Source organism: Camellia sinensis, chromosome 12 (assembly GCF_055761805.1).
Source record: "Camellia sinensis isolate YWXY chromosome 12, ASM5576180v1, whole genome shotgun sequence".
NCBI lineage: Eukaryota > Viridiplantae > Streptophyta > Magnoliopsida > Ericales > Theaceae > Camellia > Camellia sinensis.
Window position 1 is genome coordinate 120473609 of NC_138972.1, and position 20394 is coordinate 120494002.

Below are 20394 nucleotides of genomic sequence, written 5' to 3' on the forward strand. Positions count from 1 at the left end.
TTCATATTTTTGTCATTCAACTAGTCTTAAATGGATAGGATAATGATAAAAGTAATGTTAGAAATTCAAAAAATTTTATCAAATGTCTCATATGAATGTGAGATCCACATAAAACGTAGATCGTATGGATCCCACACTCATATGAGCCATTTGATAGAACTTTTAAAATCTCTAATATTTTTGTAATGATAACTCACCATTATTATGAGTTAATTACACTTTTAACTCAACTAGTCTTAAAAGTTTAGGATAATGATAACTCACCATTATAGTTTATGAGTTAATTACACTTTTAACTCATGTATTCTTATTAAAATTTTACGTTGGTTGCTAATATTTTAAATCAGGCGGTTTGGTGCTTATATTTTAATTATAGTTTAATTTGGCTTTTTCATTTAACCTAGAAGTTAAAATTAACAATTTTAGGACGCTTATTAGTTTCCTAAGATATACATATAAATTTAGATAGAATAATTAAATTGAAACTAAACTTAAAAGGGTAATGATCAAATTATTCAAATTTTTGGGATAAAATTTTTTACCTAACTTTTTGTCTAATTTGACTTGGTTAAAAAAGTTATGTTTTGGATAAATTTTTGACTTTTTTTTTTTTTTTTGTAATTGATTCGATGATTGTAAGAAAAAAAGTTTAATTATTATAGTTTAAATGTGACATTTTGTCTAATTAACTAAATTAGCCTATTTTATCTATTAATGGACTAATTTAGCCTTAACCCATATAACAAACGGGTCCTAAAATAATAGGAACCAAAATAAGAATTAAATAAAATTAAAGAGATAAAAAGTGTAATTAATTCTAAGTTTTATTTATCTGGCTTATTTAGGGCTTGTTTAAAATTTTAGTTAATTTTTTAAACTATTTTAATTTGACTAAAAAAATTATATTTGAAATGATAGTTTTTTTTAGTTAATTTGATGGTTGTAAAAAAAAAAAAAAAATAATTATGATTTAAAGTATTATTTTAATTTATTTCATCTTGATTTATTATTTTAGTGAAAAAAAAAAAAAACATCCCAACCCAAGTTCCCAAACACTCCCTTGTTGAGCAGTACAAGATCCAAAATGCGAGAGGGGGTAAAAAAGCCCTAGCCGTTCGTCATTTGTGCAGAGCTCCCACTGACTCGCACTTGCTCTCTCTTCTCTTGAGGTATATCTTTCATTTCCTTCTACCTTTCAGCAAACAATCTGGTTCGTATTGGTAAATTATAGATTGTCATTGTATTGAATCATAATATGTTTCTGCAATTAATTCAGTTTCTTTGTCTCCTCTAATGTGTCTGCAAAACCCTAACATATATACTATACATGTCAATACGAAGAAGACGATTTATTCAAACCCTAGATTACATTACGCTGTACTTGATACGCGCATATATACATTCTCGCTGACTAACACTTGTTCTAGCAAATATTGGAACTTGGTGGAGTGGAGGTAAATGGGTTCTTCAGGATTTTTGCTGGATTGGGATCTTTGCTACTGAATTTTAAAATTTATATATGTGTGTCTACTTGAAGGGAAGTCACAGTTACTGTGTGCCAAATTAAAAAATAATAATAATAATTGAACTATTTTGTTAGTGAGGAGAAGTTATGGTTTCATTAATTAATTGATTTTTTTATTTATTTATTTTGTTTTATATTAAAAGTAGAGTTAATGGTGCATGGATTTTTATATTTATTCATATATCAAGGCCATTTAATTGGTTAAAACATAATAGTATAGGGTTACTTTTGAAAAATAAAAGTCCGACCTCGGCATCACTAATTTGGGTTCTCCCTTTACATATTAGTGTAGATTGTCTATTCTATACACATTGTATAAATTGTAAAACCATTTGGTGTGAACGTTTTCTGGTCACATTCTTTTTTTCCCCCTCCAAAATTATAATTCAGTTGATTTAAAACTCTACATCCAGTAAATAATTGCTAAATGATTCTCAAATTCTACTCATCTTTCTCATCCATCAGACTGCCGTAAAGTTTATTTGCGTTTACACCCACTGCTAGTATCTCAAAAAAGGCACATGACTGTTTGAGTGGTGTAATGTTAGTTTTGTTATCTCTTCAAGATTTGAACTGATGAAGTTGTGATAAATCATCGTTCCACATTTTTTATTTGTGCAAGGTGTTTAGCTCCTTTCTTGTTTTACTTATCCCTTATCTGCTATTTTTGTAGTTTTGGTGGGTTACTGATTGATAATTCTATATAATAGTTTGATTTATTTCAATTAAATTATGGAGAAAATTTGTTTTTGGTTACATTCTGAAAATAGGTTTGTATATATTTTTCTAACTACATTTGTACAATCTGTTATCAGCATAACTGGACCCTTGGTTTTGTATTTAAAAGAAAACGTATTTTGCATTAAGGTTGATCGGTTAAACATGTATTAGTCTCCTTACTCTCTGACCCGAAAAGCATATATTCAATTCTGATCGACACTAATTAGTATCAAAATTACACTTCAATTGGTCTCATTAGGAAGATATATTTGATATGTGGAAATATTATGTATTGTAGATACATTGCGTTGATTGCTTACACACATAACATAGCTTGATTTTACTTGTATATTCATACCTCATATCTTTCTTGCTAAGGAAGTTAGAACATGCAAATAGATAATGTGATAGAATTGACAAACATATCTTTCTTTGTTTTGCCTGTTTCCCTCCTAGAATATTGAAAATATCTGGATTTTCCCTCCGAAACGTTTTTTTACATACTAGATGCTACCATATCTATACTTTACACATGAAGTGCTACCTACCTAAAATATTTTAGATTGTCTGTATACAATTCTCTGCGTGTGTGTGTGTGGATATGTTAAAGATCCTTTGATCAAGCCAGTCATGTTTTCGCTTAATTTGGTTGCTTATAGTTCTGAAGTTATTGTATGATTACTCAACTATGAGAAGCCTCTATTCATTTATAATGTCACAAAAAAAGAAAATGGACTTATTTAAGTGCTATTATGAGGTAGGCGCTAATGCTGCGACAGAAAAGGCTGGATCCACGCTTTTTTTACTGTCAGGAAAGAATTGTCCTTACAAAGAGAGGTTTGGGGATGGTTGTTGATTTAGGGTTCAAAGGGGTTGTGGAGGTAGCAGGTTTGTTGGTGCATTTTGAAGGTCTTAGGGTGCTGTTGGAGGATTAGTGGTACTGGAGTTGCTGGAGACGGAGTTTTTGGGGGAGCTGGAGGTGGTGTAGGCAGTGAAGCTGGTGGCTTGCGGTGGTGATTGACTCTATGTCATAACTTGGTGCTTTTATCTCTTCTCATTAACAAGAATACACTTTACTAAGTTTGTGGAGTTTTTTTAATAATTAGGAACAATTTGTCATTTCTGAGTTTTATAGATTTATCAAACAAATTTAGAGAGTCAAACAAAATTGTTGCATGAAGAGAAAGAACAGAGCAAAATGGAAGGGGGAGGCAGAGTGATTGAGTTTTTAGAGAGAGAAAAGGCCTGGAGAGAGAGAGAGAGAGAGAGAGAGAAGAGGAAGACAGGAAAATGCATGCATGGAGGAGTCATTTAATGAGACGTGAAAGTGTCTGATCTCTCAAAGGGCAAATAGGTGATTTCATATTTATGTGTGTGGCACCATAAATGCTGGGTGTGGCATTAGCAGCCTCCCTATTATGAACAGCTTTTGGTATAATTATCCTAAAATAATGATACTTTTGAAAGGGTGGTCCTCAGGATTTGTTTTGGCTGTTTTTCCATAGAATACTGAAAATATCTGGATTTTCCCGTTCAAAACTTTTTTACATACTAGATGCTACCATATCTACATTTTACACACCAAGTGCAATCTAAAATATTATTGTCTGCCTAAACAGTTTTCTAGAAAATATCTTGATTTTCCCTTCAAAACTTTTTTACATACTAGATGCTACCATATCTACATTTTACACACCAAGTGGAACCTAAAATAGTTTAGATTGCCTGCCTAAACAGTTTTCTATCTCTCTCTTTGGATATGCAAAAGATCCTTTGATGAAGCCAATCATGCTTTTTCGCTTAGTTTGACTGTTTATAGTTCTTAAGTTATTGTACGATTACGCAACTATAAGAAGCTTATATTCGTTTGTATTTTAGAAAAAAAGAAAATAAAATGAACTTATTAAGGCCTCGTTTGGGAACAGACTATTTTAGTAACTTTTTGGCTTTTTGGTTAAAATATGAGGTAAAAAAAATTAGTATGTTTGGGGTGACTTTTTGGCTTTTTACGAAAAGATGTGCAAAAAGTAAAGAGAAAAGGGAATCTTTGACTTTTTGGTATAGGTTTTTGGCTTTTTGGCTTTTTTTATTAATTTTTGGGCTTTTTGGCTAAAATATTAACTTGCCAAACGAGGCCCAAGTGTAATATGAACAGTTTTTTGGTATAAATATCTTAAAAGAATGATGTTTTTGAAAGGGTCCTCGATATACTTTCTTATTTGTTCATATGGTTAATGGGCATGTTCTAGTCACTTTCTGACTCACTTTTTTGCAATGATTTTATCTCCAAGAAGCCATCTTTTACAAGTTTGGTTCTAGCAACAAGTAGATTTCTTTGGACCAAATTATGTGTTCATCTTGTTATTTGAGTATTTGGTTTTTCATTCTCTTTGAAGACTAAATATGGATAATGGATTTCAGATTTCGTAGGAAAAGAAAGATAAAGAATGAAGGACTACTGCAGTGAACATAAATATACTGGCTGGTCGCAGCCATTCAGTATTACTGTATCATTTTGTGGTTTGCTGTCTAGCTAGCATATATTGGGTGAGCTTGTAAATACAGAATTGTCTTCACTAATTAAAAGGGGAAATATAGCTATCATCTTCCCTCAGGACATGTTTCTACTCTTACGACAACCATCTGTTGTAATTTTCTTGTGATTTTTTATATTTTGCTTGCTATCTCCATTTTCTCTGCTGATGGTGGTGACGTTTGGAATTCGTTTACTAAATATAACTCCTGCATCAGTAAACGAATTCCAAACTTCACCACCATCAGTAGAGAAAATGGAGATAGCAAGCAAAATATAAAAAATCACAAGAAAATTACAACAGATGGTTGTCGTAAGAGTAGAAACATGTCCTGAGGGAAGATGATAACTATATTTCCCCTTTTAATTAGTGAAGACAATTCTGTATTTACAAGCTCACCCAATATATGCTGGCTAGACAGCAAACCACAAAATGATACAGTAAATACTGAATGGCTGCGACCAGCCAGTATATTTATGTTCACTGCAGTAGTCCTTGTATTCTTTATCTTTTTTTTCCTAAGAATTTGAAATCCATTAATCCATATTTAGTCTTCAGAGAGAATGAAAAACCAAATACTCAAATACCAAGATGAACACATAATTTGGTCCAAAGAAATCTGCTTGTTGCTAGAACCAAACTTGTAAAAGATGACTTCTTGGAGATCAAATCACTGCAAAAAACCATCTGTTGTAATTTTCTTGTGATTTTTTATATTTTGCTTGCTATCTCCATTTTCTCTGCTGATGATGGTGAAGTTTGGAATTCATTTACTGATGCAGGAGTTATATTTAGCTGACATCTTTTAAATGGCAAATAGACCAGATCCTGACATTGATGATGATTTTAGTGAACTTTATAAGGAATATACTGGGCCTCTGGGTTCTACTGCCACCAATGTACACGACAATGCAAAAACCAACAAAAGATCCCATGCAAGTTCTAGTGACGAAGAGGAACCTCGTGATCCTAATGCCGTCCCAACTGATTTTACTAGCAGAGAAGCTAAGGTTTGGGAGGCTAAATCTAAAGCTACCGAGAGGAACTGGAAGAAGCGGAAAGAAGAAGAAATGATCTGTAAAATATGTGGCGAATCAGGTCACTTTACGCAGGTATTGTAGCTTTTCCTCCAAATGCTTTTGAAGCTAGTGACTCTTTATGAGAAGATATAGAAATCTGAACTACTTTGTGCTCTTGTACTATCTAGCATCTTTGTTTATTTGTACCCCAGTTTAGTTAAACTATGTTACATTGTGGGGCGTCAATCGTTGCGGAAATTGTGTTAGTTAGTGGTTGTGGTTTTGTAGTGTTTTTCTGTGATGTTACTGCTATATTTTTTGATAACTACTTGATTCACCTATTTTAAGTTTAGAATAGTTATCTATGTGTTCTTCTTTCTTCTTCTTTTTTTATTATAAATATTTTATATTTCTATTTATCTTTTTCTCTTCATATGATCTGAATCCCGGATTTGGATTGAAGTCTACATCTTGCCAAATGTGAATTAGATTATCCCCATTTGGTCGGAATTTGTATTCTTCTCAGATTGAGTCATTTTTGAACATGATGTAGGGTTGCCAAACAGCACCTGTATGCTTCCTGTTAGAATTTTCTTTTTGAACATGTCTCAAGTCATCTCATTCTTATCATTGTTTGTCTGTGGAATATTAAGTTCACTCTTGCAGTCGTCTTATGGACTGCTAACTTCACTCATATCGCCATCTTTAACTACTTACAAGGCTTAGCTTCCATTTATTTTCTCTTTAGTCGTTACCATAAATTGTTGTAAATAGATTTTCTATCAGCATTAAAAGTAGGTACCTGCTTACATTTTTTAACGGTTCTGCTGACTTTGAAATATGTTCCACAAGACAATATGTAAGATACATCCTCCTAATAATTTTGCTGATTTGCTTTGTGTGAGTCTTTTCTTTTTTTAAAAAAATTTATTATTTGTATATTTTTGCTTTTATTGTTTTTTGCATTGTTAGAATCCAAATGCTATGTGTTTTGGAATTGTGATATGTTGTACATGTATAGGGGTGTCCATCAACTCTTGGAGCAAATCGCAAGTCTCAAGATTTCTTTGAACGAGTTCCTGCAAGAGAAAAACATGTAAAAGCACTTTTTACAGAGAAAGTGATTCAAAAGATTGAAAAGGATATTGGCTGCAAAATCAAATTAGATGAGAAATTTATCTTTGTCAGTGGCAAGGATAGGTTGATTTTGGCAAAAGGTGTGGATGCTGTGCACAAAGTTAAAGAAGAAGGTGAAAAAAAAGGTTCCTCTAGTTCTCGGATGAGCAGGTCTAAGTCACCTGAGCGGAGAAGCCCTGTTGGCTCACGATTTGGACACTCTGATTCCCAAAGGTCTCTTCCCAGTCCACGTAAATCATCCCAGTTTCAACAGAGGTTTGGCAGACAAGATAAGGTTGTGGAAGACCGTGTTCGTGAGGATCTGCAAAAACTGGCAAGGGGCTCCCCACAAGGTAGGGACAGCATAAGATACATTTATGGTGTCCATAGGAAGCTGGTAATGCCATGCACGTAGCTTGTTAGAGCGTACAATATTCTACCCATGTTGTTTTTGCTCATTTTATTCCTTTGTGAATGTTTAGTAATACTGCTTGTTGCTTGTGATTTTGTTTGCAGCAAGAGGTAAGTTCTTATTCAAGCATTTTGTGTTCGATTGTGAAGTTACTTTCGTGGGTGGGTCTGAATTGATTGGACTGTCTCCAAAAAGAAATGATTTACTGAAAGCATATCCAGACTTGTATACCTCAGAGGGGTTCACTATGAGAATTTAAGATAGTTTGTGTAGTTAAAGCTACCTTCTATGTTAGACATCTCGAATCAAAGTGCTTAACGTACTCTTCCTTTGGTGAAGCTTATGGTAATGATGGAGCTGGAGGTCGTTCAAGTCATTCAAAATCTCCAGCACGCCCCCTTTACTCAGGCAACTCATATAATTCATTTGACAGTCGTAGTCAAGGTGTGGGGGCCTACAGGACAGATGGATGGGATAGTGAAAGACGAGGACGTGACATGCAATCTGGCCGTAATTTTGATTACCCCGCCTCTGCTCAGACGTTAGAGGAATTAGAGTTGGAATATAAGAGGGAGGCAATGGAACTTGAAAGAATTCGTGACAAGGAAGAAGATGAAGAGAATTACAAGCATCGTGAGGTGTGTATATCTATTGCAGAATCCTGTTATTATTTGCTTCAAGTGATTAATGGCTTGGGTGCTGCAATTAGCATCCACATTTTACCTTTAGACCCCCACCAACTAATTTCAAATTTTGTAAAAATTCCACCTTAATACCAAAATCAATGGTGGGGGTGGGTGGAAAGAGAATGGGTGGTCCACAAGGGAGGGGCTGTGGGTAGCTGGAGGTGGGGAGGGACTGTGGGTGATGGTTGAAGGATGGTGGGGTTAGGGTTTGGGAGGTTGAATGAGTTAGATTGGAATTTTATGATAGGGTAGAGTTGTAATAAAATAGCGAGGATAAATTAAACTAACCTTTCTTGAGATTTAGAAAAAATACAGCAAGCCCTACATTTTTGACATATTTACATTGAGTTCCCTTAAAGTTTTAATGCACATAACACTTAACATTTTCATCAATAATTCAATAATTTTATGGATGAAAAAAAATGATTTTTCATATTTATTTTATACTAAATTGTATTTTTTTTTTTCTTGTTTATCCTTGTGTCTTCACACCATTTATATTAGTTCCGGTTTCTTTAGCCTTACTAAAAGTGAGGTCGGTGTAATTATATCAAGACTGGGACTAGTATTTTCTCCAAACCTTGGGAGGTTAGTGTAATTTATCCTAAAAAATTATGAAAGGGTGGAGATCCAAAGAAGAAAGGTCGGTGCTATTAATGATTTATTTGAGCACATCTTAGTTTTACATGCACAGAAGGTCAGAAGTTTTAAAGAAATCAAGGTTTGATTTTTCATTCTTTTTTAATTGGTGTGTTTAGATGATTTTGGGTACTATTACTCGTCAAAATTGTTTAAAAGCAATCTTATCATGTACCAAGTCCCACTATTTGGATTTTCATTGTTATTTATAAGAAAGTAATTTTTTTTTTGTGCCGCAATTGTTGGTAGGATTAATTACAGTTTTTTCTTTTAAATCTCAATTTAAGGTTATCAAGGAGATGAGGGAGAATTACATGAAGAAACTGGCTATCCTGAGGGGAAAACATGCGAAACAATGGGAAGAGTTTCTTCAACTCGATGCCCAAAGGAGGCAACAACGGGCACGCCAGCAAATCTCCTCTTCGGAGTTTGGTGGTTATAAGCAACCCAGTTATCCCGACTATGATAACTCTGCAGGCAATGCTCACTATGCTGGAGCTAATATAGCAATGGATTCGAGGGACAGGTACCCAGACGCCATGGATAATTATCCTTCTTCGAGGACTCACGACACTTATGGCGACTTCCAGCGCCAGAGGCGTGAGGATTATGGAAAAACATATAATCGATACTAAATGGCAAGTTGTCATACTCTTCAATCAAGCTTTGAAATATAATATGTATGTTACCGTTGTGTCTGTCTTCTGATTTGTTAAGTTTAAGCATTGAATTGCTCCAATTATTGGGTAAGATTTGCATTTTGTGAGATGTGGTTTCTTGGGGATACATGCTATATAGAGCATTTGAAATTATTAGGGTTTTGTTGTGAGGGTGGGAAAAAAATGGGGTAATGTAAGAGGAGTACTTTTTTATGGTTGGATGAGGAGTGAGATAACTAATGCTTATAGGATTAGTTATCCCCATTAGTTGTCCATTTGGGGGATTAATTAATTAATAGTTAGATAGGATTTTGAATGCCAATAATGGTGTTGCTTCATTTTGGACGGTTCTATGAATGGATATCCTGGGATCATTCCAGAATAATCTAAAGTTCTAGACATATGCACATGCAACTTATATGGAGGCCCATAACTGAATTTGTGCCTTCACCTCTCTTTGAACCCCACCACAAAGATTCTTTTGATATGAAGATCCGCAACAATTGGTACAGTTACACCATTCATACTGTACTACACCTAAATACGCATTCATAAATAGAAAAGAGTTGTGCACCTCACACACGTGAATGTGGGACTTACTCTTCCTCTCTCTTTGGGTGTAGATAAGGCTGCATATTAACTAAATTGTTCGTAAACTTGACTTGTTTATTTAGTAAACCAGCTCGAGTTTCCTATGAACATAAGAAATGTGAGTAAATGTTTTTAATTTATTTATTTTAAGCTCGAGTTCAATTTGTTTATGTAATAGAATTAATTTGAGTCGAGCATGTACATGATTTTTTAAGTTCGGCTAGTTTGGTGTAGAGATTCAGCTGACTTGTTTGAAATGCACTGTCAATGTCTAGAGAAATAAAACAATACAGAAATTGAGCCATCACAAGCATGTGGGGGGTACACCAGAGGGGTCAATTGTGAAGTTTGTGGTAGGCCAGTCAAGACGGTTATTAGCATCATTCGGGAGGGCGATTTAACAAAATAAATTAACTTTATAACTTGCATTGCATTAATGATGAACCACCACAAGTAGATTATAGTCGTTTGTATTGTAGATATCAGGCGAGGCCCTCTAATCTATGTCATGAATTGGGGGGGTTGGGTTGAGCAGGCAATTGAGGCTATTTGTTTAACTAAATGTCAATTAATAAGCGGTAGGAGTGGTATCATGTCATCTTGGTGACATGATGTATTCGTTACATAAAATTCTTTATCGGTCGGTAGGGAATGCCAAAGGGGGAGGGGAGTTGACAGGAGGGTGGGGGAAAGTTAAAAAGGAAAATGTCTGAGATATGAATGATATAATGGTTAGAATGAGAGATGCGAAAAATGGGATGGTGGTGGGAGAGGGTACTAGTTGGCTTTAGGGATGGATGGGAGAGGATGAGGAGTGATGGGTAGCAACTAAAGCTGATGATGTTGGGTGATAGTTGGGGTAGTGTAGGGTTATGATTAGGGCTATGGTTAAGATTTGGGAGGTTAAGAATAAGAGTATAATTGAAATTTTTTGATAGGGTCAAACTAGTAATAAATATTTTCTAAATAGATGGGGTCCAAAGAAGAAATTGAATTATAAAAAAATAAATAAAAAAAAAATCGAGGCACTTTCAATTGAATTCAAATATTTTTTTTATCAAAATTAAAATGCTTTTTAACTTCTCATTTTATTTTTAAAACACTTTTCACTCATATATCAATATTTAAAAATGCCTCATGTCACTAGTAAGCATTTGTCTTCTTATTATTTGCAATCTTGTAGCCTTCAAATTATAAGTTTTTATTCTATTTAAAATAAATAAATAAAATTGGTATGCCGTGGCTGAAAAAAAAAATAAAAAATAAAGTGAGATGGTATGATACATGCAACTAATTAAGCCAACTCTAGAGCCTAAATAATGTGATTAAATTATTACCATTTCATATCATGGCATTAACAAAATTTAGCCAGTTAGCGGAAAATAAGGTTTTTATAATAATAATAAAAAAAAAAAAATTGAAATCTCAATTGAAACGTCTCAATGGGCGGCAGACTCAATACAGTAAGGGGGTATTGTTTGTGAAGTTTGATTAGTGACGAGGGTAATTAAAGAAAGAGTTATGTTAGAAATTTTAAATAAATTATTAAATTTTTTATTAAATCTCTCATATGAGTGTGAGTCTTATAGTCATGTGAGAAGTTTGATAGAAAATTTGATAATTTATTTGAAATTACAATATTTTCTTTATGCTGTGTTTGGTTTGAGAATTTGAAAAGTTATTTAGAAAAAGAAATAGAAAAGCTAGGTGAAATAAAAATAAAATATACCTATATTTCATATAATTTCACACACATTTTTCCTTTTCATTTTCAAATCCCTCCCTAAATCCTCTAACTAAACACAGTATTAAAGAAATGAATAAACCATAGAAATAATAAATAAATATGGTTATATATTAATTGAATAATTTTTTTGACTATGATAATTGGATAATGCCTAAACAGATACCACCAAAAAACAACATGGGTAAGCCCACCGTCTCCCCCAAAACCAACAAAACTTTGTTGTGCCACTTCCAACTTCAAAAAAAAATAATAATAACAATCCCTTTCTCAGCTTTTTAGATAATAGATTTTTTCAACTTACTTGATATACTTTTATTTAATAAATTATAAGTAAAAATGCATCAAATAATATGGAAAAGGTTCAAAAATAAAAATAAAAATAAAAAGGAAAATGTTTGCCACTTTTGCTTTAGTTGCCATGTCACTATAAGCAAATTTGTAGGTCTTTAGCATTTTTTCTAAATAAATAAAGTTATAAATAACTCATATGGATATGTTTGGTGTAATTTATTAAAAGTTAAAAGTTAATAATAAAAAATGAGAAGTTAAAAATATCCTTTTCCCAAATTTCAAATAATTAACTTTTTTTTTAAAGTTTATTTTTACTTAATAAATTATAAGTAGAAATTGTATTAAATAATCTAAGACTAACTCTCAAAATGAGAAAAAAAAATGAAACCCCGAGAATCTGCACCAAATAGTCCCTTGGTTGGTTTTCACACTTTCTTTTTGAAAAATATTAAAATTTTAATTTGTTAAAAAAACTAATGAAAATTTTAGAAACATTCATTATTTTCTTCTTATCTTTTTAAAAAAAAATTGAAAATTTAAAAACATGTTTTTGATATTTATTTTCACCAAACTTAATTTTTATTATTATTTTTTTAAAATGAAGCCCAATAAAGAAAATATATTTTCTCATTGTGAAATTAAAAGTTACATTTTATTTTTTCTCTTACAATAAAAACAAGTCTAGTTAATAAATGCTCATTTTTACCCAAAAAAAAAAAAAAAAAAAAATCCAGCTTGGTAATACATGCACTAACAAAATCAAATACATTTACAAACAAACAAGTCTTGTTATTATATGAGTAATACTATAGTACACCTTCATATTGAATTTTCCCATGCTCTCGTTTGATAAGATGGTTGCGGCTAATTTAACTCATTAAAAGAAAAAATAGTTTAAAAAATTAATAAAATAAAATATCACATCTAAATTATAATCATTTCACTTTTCTTCTTATAAAACTATAAAAAAAAAATTAAAAATTCATCTCAAACGAAATTTTTTTAGTTAGGCTAAAATAATTAAAAAGTCAAAAAATCAAACTAAAAAAATTCTTCCCAAAAAAAACCTTATATATATATGGAACTATTTGATTTCTGAAAATTTTGTTTAACATTATTCTTATTCTAATGGTAACAAAATAAATTAAATTACTCGAATTTAATTTATTAAGAATTTCATGGGTTCCCATATGAATAATTCCGACTTACATATTTTAAAATTTATTAATCTTTTTAATTCTCTATTGAATAAACTTATATATACTATATAAATTAAATTATTCAAATTTTTTTAATTAAAAAAAAACAAGTCAAATAATTTTATTTTTTTTTGAAATTTTGAAACTAAAAAAATAATATAAATAAACTATTATTCAAGACATCCCTAAATTTCAAAGCCACACTCTAACGACAGCCACCCGGGGGGTTATTGTTAGCAATGATCCTCGTCAAAATTACAGGAGAGAGAAACTAAAATTGGGCGGGCATCCATATACATACTCCTCATCATCATCGAATCGAACCAAGTCTTCTCTCTCTATAAACAATTTCTTAATTCTTTTATTTATTTATTATTTATAGCTCTCTCTCTCTTCATTTTCCATCTCTACCTCTCCGTCAAAGTTCTTCTTTTTCCGGCCGATCATCTCTCCGCCGTCCGATCTAGGGTTCTTCCCCCTCCATTTGAAAAGGGTTGGTTGACATTCTTTGACTTCAGTTTTGTTTATCTCATTCTGTTTTTTCTTGGGTTAAAAAAAAAAAAAAAAAAAAGTATTCTTGTTTTTTGTTCCCCTTTTGAATGAGTTTTTATTTTTGTTTCAGTTATTTAACTAGGAAATTTTCATACCCAATAGTTTATTTGGAGGATGATTGAACTCTGTATCTGGATTTATATAACTTTCTTTCGATGATCTCGTGTGTATATTACAGGATTAAATTGAGGGCTTCAAGTTTCAAGTTTTGAGGGTGTGTGTGATTCACATTTTGTGATTGTTTTACATCCTCTTTTTTCTGGTGAACGTGAATTAGAGAATTATTTGACCTGGCAAAGGATTATACGGTTAAGAGTGGAATGGAAAATTTGTTGTATTCTCGGCGCAGTACCGTTTTGTTGAGTAGTTTTTCAAATAATTAAGGTGGTGATTAGAATTTTAAAAAAATAAAATTAATTTTTGCAGTCTCGGCACAGTACCGTTTTGTTGAGTAGTTCTTGAAATAGTTATTGATTAGAATATAGAAGAAACCCTTTTTGTTGAATTATTGATTGAAGTTGAAATAGTTGCATACTTTAATATTGACTGTGAACATTGAATTGGGTTTTGTAGAAAAAAGATTTGCTAGCCTAGTTAACAAAGATTTGGAAAGAGGTGAAAATCAGATTTATGTCTAATGGATCGTATGGATTCAGAAGAACGAGACCTTTTAATTGATCTTGAGAGTGGTAGGATAATTAGTGAAGAGGGCTCCAGTCAAGGCGCTGTTTCGGGCAATAGACAAGTGAAGAATGCATTCAATACTGTTTTAAGTGGTTTTTTGGGTCTTAATAGATCGGTTGGGGGTGAATCTGGTGTTAACTCATACAGCAATTTGGGAGAAACTAGCAAGTCTGGTGCTGGAAATGTAGAAGGGTTATTAGGCAGTAGTTCAGGAGAAGTGAGTGGAGAGCATATGGCCATTGTTGAGAAGAAGCATGGGAAAGAGAAACGTAAGAACACAAAATATAAGAAGGCTCCCAAGCCACCGAGGCCTCCTAAAGGTCCATCATTGGATGCTGCCGACGTGAAGTTGATAAAGGAGCTCTCTGCACTTGCCATGAAGAAACGTGCGAGGAGTGAACAGATGAAGGCTATGAAGAAGATGAAAGAAGCCAAATCATCATCGTCGTCATTGATATCGAAAAACAGCAGCGTATCTGCCCTGGTCATCACTATTCTCTTTTTCGTTATAATACTCTTCCAAGGTCAGTGGCAAGTTTTGAGTTTGATAGGTCTGTTTTCTTTCCACGTATTGTTTATGCGCACCATAGTTCATATTACTATACCGTCATATTTGTGAAATGTGGCATCTTTGTGCTGTTTATGTTATTGAATGAAGTCTACTGCCTATTTGGTTATTGTTAAATGATGTTCTTACTAGCCTCACTTTGGTTAGTTAAACTGCTGGAATGTGTTGTTTTTTAATCAATTGTGATTCAGGTTTCATTTATAAAGTTATTATTACTGTTTTTATGATGATATAATGTTGAACTGTCCTTTTTCTAGTGTAGATTTCTGCATGGTGTTGAGACCTTACCACATCTTAATATTGATGCTCTAGATTTAATAAAAGAAAATGAATAGGATGTGAAGAGTATTGTCAAACATAAATGTTGTAGATTCTAGAGATGTTGGGCCAAATAATTGGAGTATTGATTAGAACTAAGGATCCTGTTAGAAGTCTACTACCGGTTAGCTATTTTGGCTGTATTGTCATTAATATTGTGTTTAATAAACTAGTTCCATCATATTAGGGATCCTTTATAGATATTGAGGCCATGTTTTTATGGAGCATTCAATCAGCTTCCAGCATATTTATAAGTAAACCTGAGTCACTAAGATGCTATATAATAGATGAGAGTACCTTTTTTGATTGCATGGAGATAATTAAATGTCAGGTGGTCTCACTTAGTAGTAGTTACTTGTACATGTAAAAAAATCTTCCTGCTTATGCTTATATATGTTGCAGAATGAATGCATCAGTGACTCAGTCTAGACTATTATGCCAGGAATGATTTACTAATAAATTTTGGTTGTAAAGGGCAGTTGGCCCAATGGTAAGGCTTGCTGTTAGCATCCCTAATGGTGCTGGTTCGAGTCACAAATACACCTTCTCTGGAAATGGGTTAAGACTGTACATTTTGCCCACTTCAGACCCCACATTAACAGGAGGCTCATGCACTGGGTCACTCTTTTATTTATATGTTTTGGTTGTGATAAATATAAATGATGTTTTACAATGTGAGTTTGACTAAATTTGCTTTTAAGCTAGAGCAATTTCTGGGAGAGAAAATATAATATTGACCACTCTCCCTTGTTTATTCAGGCAACTCTAATTGGCTTTGCTTTGTAACTGGTATATCAATTTTACTTTTTTTCTCTTTTGATCAATAGAGTCAGTGTGCCATTCTACAAGTTACTCACTTAAACCTTACTTGATTTTTTTTATAATGTGTTGAAAATTGAATGGATATAGATGTATATCCATATCTGTTTAATGTTTTGATTTTGTGAATTTGGCATGAAAACCTTGCAGAGATGAATATGTTAATAGATTATGTCATGGAATTTAAGGATCCGTATTTTTGAGAAAAATGGTTCACGATATAACATTTTTTTAAAGGATTGGTAAAAGAAAAAATCACAAAACATAATATAACCTTTTTTAAAGGTAACATTGCTTTGTTCGTTAAAGACTATTATTGTGCTTCAATTTCGACCTCCTAAGAAAAAATTCATGTTTCCTCCCTTGCATAGAAGGAAGCCTACTTTTCCAACAATGTTACTATACAGATTGCAATTTATAGCCACTTTTTGAATTTTATTTCTGTTTCAGTTAAATTTTTAGGGTTCCAGTTCCTTCATGTTATCTCCTTTAGAAAAAATTTACCAGGATTTATTTTGATTAACACAATAAAGAAAGGTAAAAAAGCAAAGAGAAGTGGATTCTGCCGATGTTTATGCTGTTCAGACAATGTTTGCAGGATTTTGCTCCAGAAGCAGTTCCAGTGTGAGTTTTGAGGGGTCTCCTGAGCCAGCAGCTACGAACAGTTTGATATCAGTCCAGTTTTATGGTAACCCCTCCACAAATTTTGGCAATGGACACGGTTCTGAGCCTCCAAGGTGCGTCTTTCTCTATATGTATTTGTTCTTGCATGACTAATTGTGCCACATATTAAGTAACCAATTTGTGGAGTGGGAGCAGGCAACAGTGAGAGCTGAAGAGAACATCTTTTGTGAAAATATCTTGTAAACAGTTTGATATTATACATTCTCTATAGTAATTTTTTTTTAAAAAAGAAATATATAAAATTCATGCGCACTGATGGAGCAAAGCTTTGAGTTAGGGGTGAATTAAGAGAATAGGTCCCGTTCAAAAGGCTTGCCTTTGTTCATCTATACCAGCTGCCATGCACGACCCAATAGGGACAATTTCAAGCAGTCAAAAGTGATAGGGTGGGATGCTTATAGTGGGCCTCTTAAAAGCACGGACATGGATACGGGACACTGTGATTTCAAAAAAGTAGGACATAGACACGATGGGGACGCAACAAATTAACAAATTCTAAACACTAATTCAATACAAAAGTAAAAACAAAAAAACTTCACTCAACTCAACCCTTGGCGTTTATGTATTTTTTTATGGATGATCTTTTGGTTATTTAAATCTAAACAAAGAGTAATAGACATTCAACACTCAACATTCATTAAAAGCACTAAATAAGAGGAGGAACAAAACTAGTTGGTGTGTCCCCAGCGTGTTCCTTAAAAATAAATTAATTAAATAAAAGGACACACCAGCTGATGTGTCCCGTACATGTCCCTCTGTTTGACACTGCTATAACACCTGTTTTGGAGTGTCGTCATAGGTGAGCCTAATATGTGGCAACTAGCTCAGGCTGAAAATGAATTCATTGGAGCATTTGTGGATTTGACTGGTTTTTACTCTCAATTTGATAATCAATGAATGAAAGTGTGATTTTTGCCTTGGGTAGGCGGATTAGGTTACTTGGGTCATGCATGTTTTTTGTGCTGTGTGAACTAACGGTGATTTCAAATTTCAATGCCCGTGTTCATTTGTTTTTTGTCTGTTTCATGTCGGTGCAGTTCTGTACAGCAGGCTTCTGGTTCGAATTTTGGATAAATTGGGTAGATGCCCTGGGTAACATGACAGTCGTTGAGGACCGGAAGTGTTGATGGGATGGTATATCTGGCATCAAAGGGGGAATTGCTTCCGGTTTTATCCTTGTCCTTCATTGTACAGATTTTGTGACCACAGTTCTTACTCTGTATGTATCTATAGACTATAGCCTCCTTGAGATGTGAAGTTTTCCCCTTGGACTATTGGCAAATTCTTCTTATAAATTAATGACAAATTTAAAGGACTTTGTTTACTTTGATATTTTCTTTTAAATCAAATGATGGCGGTGGTGTCTATTGTTGATTCAAATCCAAGCCAATTCTTCATCTCGATTACTCAATGGCCAATACCACTCAATTGGAGGGACTCAATATGTGTAACTCTATCTCTCTGATTGTGGAAGCAAGTTCTTAAATTCAACTGCTACCGGTCATATCTACCTCAAGAATGTGAAGGATCTCGTCTGTATCCCTTTTGTCTTGAAAATTACAACCATGAAATCATGTGAAAATTTTAAGGTATGAAAATCTTAACATAAATATAATGTAAGAGTTATATGAATATTTTGAAATTTGCTTTGTTTAAATATGCTACCAAGCGATATTTGTTATCTCGAGATTGGTTTTTCTCTTGCGTTTCTCAAACTCTTGCTTTTTTTGCTGCAATATGTTACATAACTTTTGTTAACGAAATTAAAATAAAAGCAAAAAAAATAAATAAATGAAGTAAAAAATACTCAACTCGAGAGGGAAAAATCTCCAATTAGTTCACAATTGAGGAGAATCTGAACTTTAGTTCTACACAATTAAAGAAACTAAAGAATTCTGATAGTGATATTTTTCTTCATTATATTCATTAATAGATGTTGTTTATATACAATAGAACTAAAATTCACTAAACCATGATCCTATAAGGTGGGAAAACTACCAACTAATCCACTGAAAATAAATTTGTTCATACATTTTTAAAGTGTGAACAATACACTAATCAGTCCAAAAAAATGAATTCTATATTCAGAAAGTGTATTGACCTTAGCTCTTTCTTTTTCTTGCACATGCCTCTTGTACAGTGTTTTTTAAGGCATCCAAAACTAATCATTCAAACCAAGGCATACCAAACCCTTCTTACTCAATTTCAATCAATTATAGAATATTTTAAAGTTTAAGGTCAAATTTACATGTTAATGGCCAATGAGTTAGATAAGCCTTGCCTTATCAATGATCTCAATACAGATGAGGTGAGAATATCAAGTGAGATTTCCAATTAAGCTAAGAGCATCTCCAACGGTGTACCAAATGTTTCACCAAATCTGAGTAAAAAATGGGTCATTTCCTTAATTTGATTCTTCGCGCTCCAACGGTTCAACATCAAATCCGTTTCATCAAATTTGCGCTGGGCAACCGGTTGGGTGACCGGCCGGTCGACCGGCCGGTCAACCGGTAACGGCAATTTTTTTTTTTTTTTTTTTTTTACTGGTTTAACAAATTCATTTGGAGGAGTTATTTACCAAACTCAAATTGTTCAAAATCTTAATTATTAATTGTTGGAACTTTTTGAACTTATTCTTCCTAAACTCAAATTGTTTCATAAAGTAGTATTTTTCTCAAAAAGTGATTGAATTTGGGAATTAAGTTTAAAAACACACAACAGATTTTGTTAAAATTAAGTAAATAAAACCTAAGTTGGAGAATATGACATATATAACATAACCCCAAATCAGGTATTATTTTCCATTCGGCCTAAAATTGGTATAACCACACTGATTTGCTGATTGATGTTAGGATTTTGGAATAATTTAGTTGAAAATTAGGGACTGATTAGTAATTAAGAAACTTCAGCTCCTGAAAGCGAATCAAGTGGTATGAGTTCTTCTATTCACACCATTCTTTTTCTCTCTACACCCACATTTTGATTAAAAAAAAATAAAGGTAAATTAAAAATACACCTTAAAATTTTACTTAAAATACGAATTATCTTTTATAATTTAAAATTTTAAAATACCTCTTATTATAATTTTTTATTTTAGAAAATTAACAAAAAAAAAAAACTCTAATTACTTCCCAACACAACAGTAAAATTATTAGAATAGTTAATTGAAATATATTTATGACATTATTAAAAACTATTAATTGACTTAATGATTTATGAATAAGATGAGCCGTTTGTTATGCGATTAAAAATTCAAAAGGATATGATGTAATTTTCAGAACTATAAAGAGTAATTCGTATTTTAAATAAATTTTAAGAAATATATTTATAATTTATCAAAAAAAAGGTACACCACAGTCATTTCCTTTGGTATTTGGAAAAAATATAATTAATCATACACTGTGGACATATTATTTTTTTATTTATATAACTAAGGAATTACTAATAAAAATTAATCTAATTGTTATGTGAATCAAAATCTATAAGAAAATCAATATAATTATATTAAAAGAATGAGACTAATTATATATTCTCTCAATATCCCAAAATATTGGTTTCTTTTGGAAATGTAACTTTTTTTTGGTAGTACAAATATTCAGTGTGTTTGGTTTCAGTTTTCTGAATTTAATTT

The 20394-nt window shown here is 32.5% G+C and overlaps 2 protein-coding genes across 8 annotated transcripts; both read left to right on the forward strand.

Moving 5' to 3' along the window:
* The first annotated feature begins 1027 nt into the window (after positions 1 to 1027).
* LOC114302413 (uncharacterized) lies at positions 1028 to 9390 on the forward strand. Of its 2 annotated transcripts, none has more exons than XM_028247438.2 (5): positions 1028 to 1169; positions 5562 to 5891; positions 6820 to 7267; positions 7666 to 7964; positions 8939 to 9390. In XM_028247438.2, exons 2-5 carry the CDS (start codon positions 5589 to 5591, stop codon positions 9284 to 9286), a joined length of 1398 nt encoding a protein of 465 aa, XP_028103239.2. In that variant the 5' UTR covers positions 1028 to 1169; positions 5562 to 5588; the 3' UTR covers positions 9287 to 9390. The 2 variants fall into 2 exon arrangements, with proteins under 2 accessions (XP_028103239.2, XP_082755843.1); XM_082899717.1 differs by having other exon boundaries at positions 1108 to 1210.
* A 3920-nt stretch (positions 9391 to 13310) lies between these two features.
* Positions 13311 to 18087, forward strand: LOC114302412 (uncharacterized). 6 transcript variants are annotated; one of them, XM_082899721.1, is made up of 5 exons: positions 13311 to 13631; positions 13869 to 14074; positions 14264 to 14898; positions 16678 to 16816; positions 17801 to 18087. In XM_082899721.1, the coding sequence occupies exons 3-5, from the start codon at positions 14328 to 14330 to the stop codon at positions 17835 to 17837; spliced, it is 747 nt and encodes a 248-aa protein (XP_082755847.1). In that variant the 5' UTR covers positions 13311 to 13631; positions 13869 to 14074; positions 14264 to 14327; the 3' UTR covers positions 17838 to 18087. The 6 variants fall into 6 exon arrangements, with proteins under 6 accessions (XP_082755847.1, XP_028103236.1, XP_082755844.1 ...); XM_082899722.1 differs by having other exon boundaries at positions 13326 to 13631; positions 13869 to 13904; XM_082899719.1 differs by having other exon boundaries at positions 13360 to 13631; positions 14264 to 14925.
* The last annotated feature ends 2307 nt before the right edge of the window (positions 18088 to 20394 follow it).